The sequence below is a fragment of the Bufo bufo genome, chromosome 9 (genome assembly GCF_905171765.1).
Source record: "Bufo bufo chromosome 9, aBufBuf1.1, whole genome shotgun sequence".
In the NCBI taxonomy this organism is placed as follows: domain Eukaryota; kingdom Metazoa; phylum Chordata; class Amphibia; order Anura; family Bufonidae; genus Bufo; species Bufo bufo.
The window spans coordinates 53,183,716-53,187,068 of record NC_053397.1 but is presented as its reverse complement, the minus strand read 5'-3'; the positions used below and the strand labels follow the sequence as shown (position 1 = coordinate 53,187,068).

The following is a 3,353-nucleotide window of genomic DNA, read 5'->3' as shown; positions in this document are numbered from 1 at the left end:
ACCATCACACTTGTGTTTTTGCCTGACCCGGCAGGGATCTGCAAAAAAGCTTCCGTTAATGATAATACAACCATCTAGAACACCATTGAAAGTCAATGGTGTACGTATCCGTTTTCTATCATGTCTGAGAAAACGCATCTGTCCTCATTGACTTGCATCGTGTGTCACGCCGGCTCCGTTTTGCTCCGCGTCCCATGACAGAAAGAAAACCGCAGATTGCTGCGGTTTCATCTCTGGTACTGGAACTCGACGTAATTTTCACACAGCTGTCACAGATACAAGCACAATGCATAGAGTAACCAGGCCCATAGAGTAACCAGCATATGTATAAATGTGTGTGTTTGTTTATAGATATCTCATAATAATAGTTTAATTCTGTCACTAGGCTACTTTCCGACGAAGATGAAAATCCAGAGGGTGAAACCAGTGATGCAGTACCGTAAGTTCAAACTACTCATAAACCTATTTTTGCTTTGACTACAGAACCTTTGGTAGTATTCACACTGACAGTGGACTTTCTTTTTGTCATAGGGGGAGCCAAGCACCGCTGCTGGGTAAGAAGCCGGCCTACTTGATTTTTTTTTATCCTCAATTTTATTACGTTTTTATGGTTGTTCACTCAGTTCTCACCCACTGTACCCACAAAAAAAATCTGCATATCTCTTTAACTTCACAGACCTTCATCAAGAAAGAGGCAAAGGAGGGAAGAAGAAGAAGAATCAGAACAAGAGCAACAGGAGGGAGAGCAAAGTGACGTAGAAGATCCTGAAGAAGTTGTGGCGGACGTCAGGGAAGAATCCTTCAAGAGGCTGCTAAGGAGGTGTCCAGTGAGACCGGACCACCCACTTCCATCACGCCGTCGGTAAGTTAATTTTCTGCCGATTAAAATTAGATGTGGGCATTGTCATTTGGCGTGTGTTTTAATGGCTGCTTTAACGTTTTTTTTTAATGATTTCTCCTAGAACACTTCAGGAGCCTTCCCACGGAAGAAATGGTTGACATCTACATGGAGCGACAGAGCTGCAGAAGCAACCTCCCCAAAGCTTCGGATGTTCTAAAGGCTTGGAAACCTCCGCAGTCGCGAAGAAAGCACGGACGCTTTCCGAACTTTGAGGCAAAGGTGGCCTCTCAGGACTGGGACGGGCTAGTCGCCGTCGAAGACCAAGCGAAAGGGGGATTCGCCTTAAAGACCACTCGAGTCTTTAAAAAGGGAGAGCCCGTCTGCGACTATCACGGAGTCTTGTTGGATGGCAAAGGAGAGGAGGTGCAGCGCTCCATCACCGACGGGAAGTGTTACATCTACTTCTTTAGGCACCAAGAAAAAAAGATGTGTGTAAATGCTACGAAGGCTCCATGCGACTGCCACCCCGAAATGTCTTCCACGTTCGGACGGCTAATCAACCACTCCCGCAAGAGAGCCAACCTGAAGCCGCTGGTAAAATGCACGCCTGAAGGAAGAGTCCCAGTGATTCTCTTCGTGGCTATGAAAGATCTTTCTCCGTGGACTGAACTATTTTTTGACTACGGAGTGAGGAGATGCACTTACGGCGAAGCAGCCCATTTGGACTGGCTGGACACTTGATGCGGAATGGTATCTCGTTGAATTGCCTTGCTGTACTTTTGTTAAAAGGGGCTGTCTGTTTTCCTATATCGATATCCTATCCTCGCGGTAGATCAGCGATATCAGACTGCCTGGGGCCGGACCCCGAGTTGTTGTTGCGGCGGAGACCAGGTGACATTGCAGTTCCTCCTGTCTCGCCGCCTTCAAGCGACTGGGACAACGAAGGAGCTGCAATTACCCCCGCCCGCCTCCGCAATATCGGGGGCGAACAGTGAATAGAGCTCTTTCCAATCCTTGCCCTTATCCTGAAGATAGGCCGTCGATATAGGAAAGCAGGGTTCCATTCGTAGACGTTCTATGCATATTATGTCAGTTTCGTGATTGTACCGGTTCTGTTAAAGCGTGATTATTTATATATATATATATATATATTTTTTTTTTTATAGAAACGTTAAAGAGTAACTAAACCTTTGAATTAAATAAGATGTCCCTAATGCCCTAATTTTATTTATTCCGATCTACTATCTTTACTAATTTAGTATTTTTATTAGAGCTTTCCCTACCTAAAGCGCACCATCCACCGTGCTCTTCTAAGTCGGTTCTCTGTACACCGTTGACTGCTCAGCGGGGTACGGAGTGAGAAATTCTTGAATGGGGCCGCAGCTGCGCTGTGAGTATGGGCAGGAGCGCATATTGCTGATCCTGCCTATGCTCCCTTGATGTTTACCGACTCCTGGCATAGCACTTCGGTAACCTGTACCATGCCAGGATTAGCTGAGCAGAGCGGGCTCCTGCCTGCTCCTCTAAGCTAAGAGAACTGCATGTCAGCATTTAGCCTAGAGGAGCAGCCTGAAGTAGGAGCCCACTTCACTCAGTTAGATGGTAATGGGTACAGAACTCTCATGTGCCATGCCAGGAGTTAGTAATCCTCCCGGGAGCACGGGCAGGAGCAGAAATACGTGCTCCCGCCCGTACTCACAGTGATCCTGTGCCCTCACTCATGAATCTCACACTCTGTACTCCGCTGAGCAGAAAGCTGAGTTTCAAGCCACAGGGAATGTTGCGCTTTAGTGAAGTAAAAGCATCATACAAATATAAAATTTGTCAATGAAGTATATTGTATTATTTTTTTTTTTTTTATGGCACTAGGGACATCATATTAAAATTTCATTCAAAAGGTCAACTTACTCTTTAAAGGGGTTTTGTCTCACTTTGGTAACTTTCATTTATAATCTAGAGAAAGTTAATACCAGGCATTTCCTAAAGTATTGTGATCGTGCATATTTCCTACTTTGCTGGCTAGATTTATTTTTCCATCACATTATACTCTGCTCATTTCCATGGTTACAGACCACCCTGCAATGCATCAGTGATGGTCGTACTTGCACACTAAAGGAAAAAGCGTAAGCCCCTCTGGTGGCCGTGACCATGACAGTGCACATAGGCTAGTCCTCCGTTTTTCCTATGTTGTGCAAGCACGACCACCACTGACTACTAGTGTATAATGTGATTTGAAAAATGAATCCAGCCAGCAAAGTGAGCAGTACGGATAATAACAATAGATTAGTAAGTGGCTTGTATTAACTTCCTCTACCTGATAAATGCCACTTACTGAAGCGAGACAACCCCATGAATATTTGATTGTTCTGTTAGAACAGCCCTGCTGCACCCAGATTGTAAGGAACTGTCAGTCTTCCTATACCGATATCCTATTCTCGCGATAGGTCAACGTCATCAGAGTGTCAGGAGCCGGACCAGGAGTCGTCGTTGCAGCGGAGAGCAGGTGCAATTG

General features: G+C 45.5%; 1 protein-coding gene across 1 annotated transcript; it reads left to right on the top strand.

The window, feature by feature from the left end:
* The first annotated feature begins 857 nt into the window (after positions 1 to 857).
* On the top strand, positions 858 to 2,662 carry LOC120978512 (histone-lysine N-methyltransferase set-1-like). Its single transcript, XM_040406691.1, has 2 exons — positions 858 to 862; positions 963 to 2,662. The coding sequence occupies exon 2, from the start codon at positions 992 to 994 to the stop codon at positions 1,580 to 1,582; it is 591 nt and encodes a 196-aa protein (XP_040262625.1). The 5' UTR covers positions 858 to 862; positions 963 to 991; the 3' UTR covers positions 1,583 to 2,662.
* Positions 2,663 to 3,353: the final 691 nt, after the last annotated feature.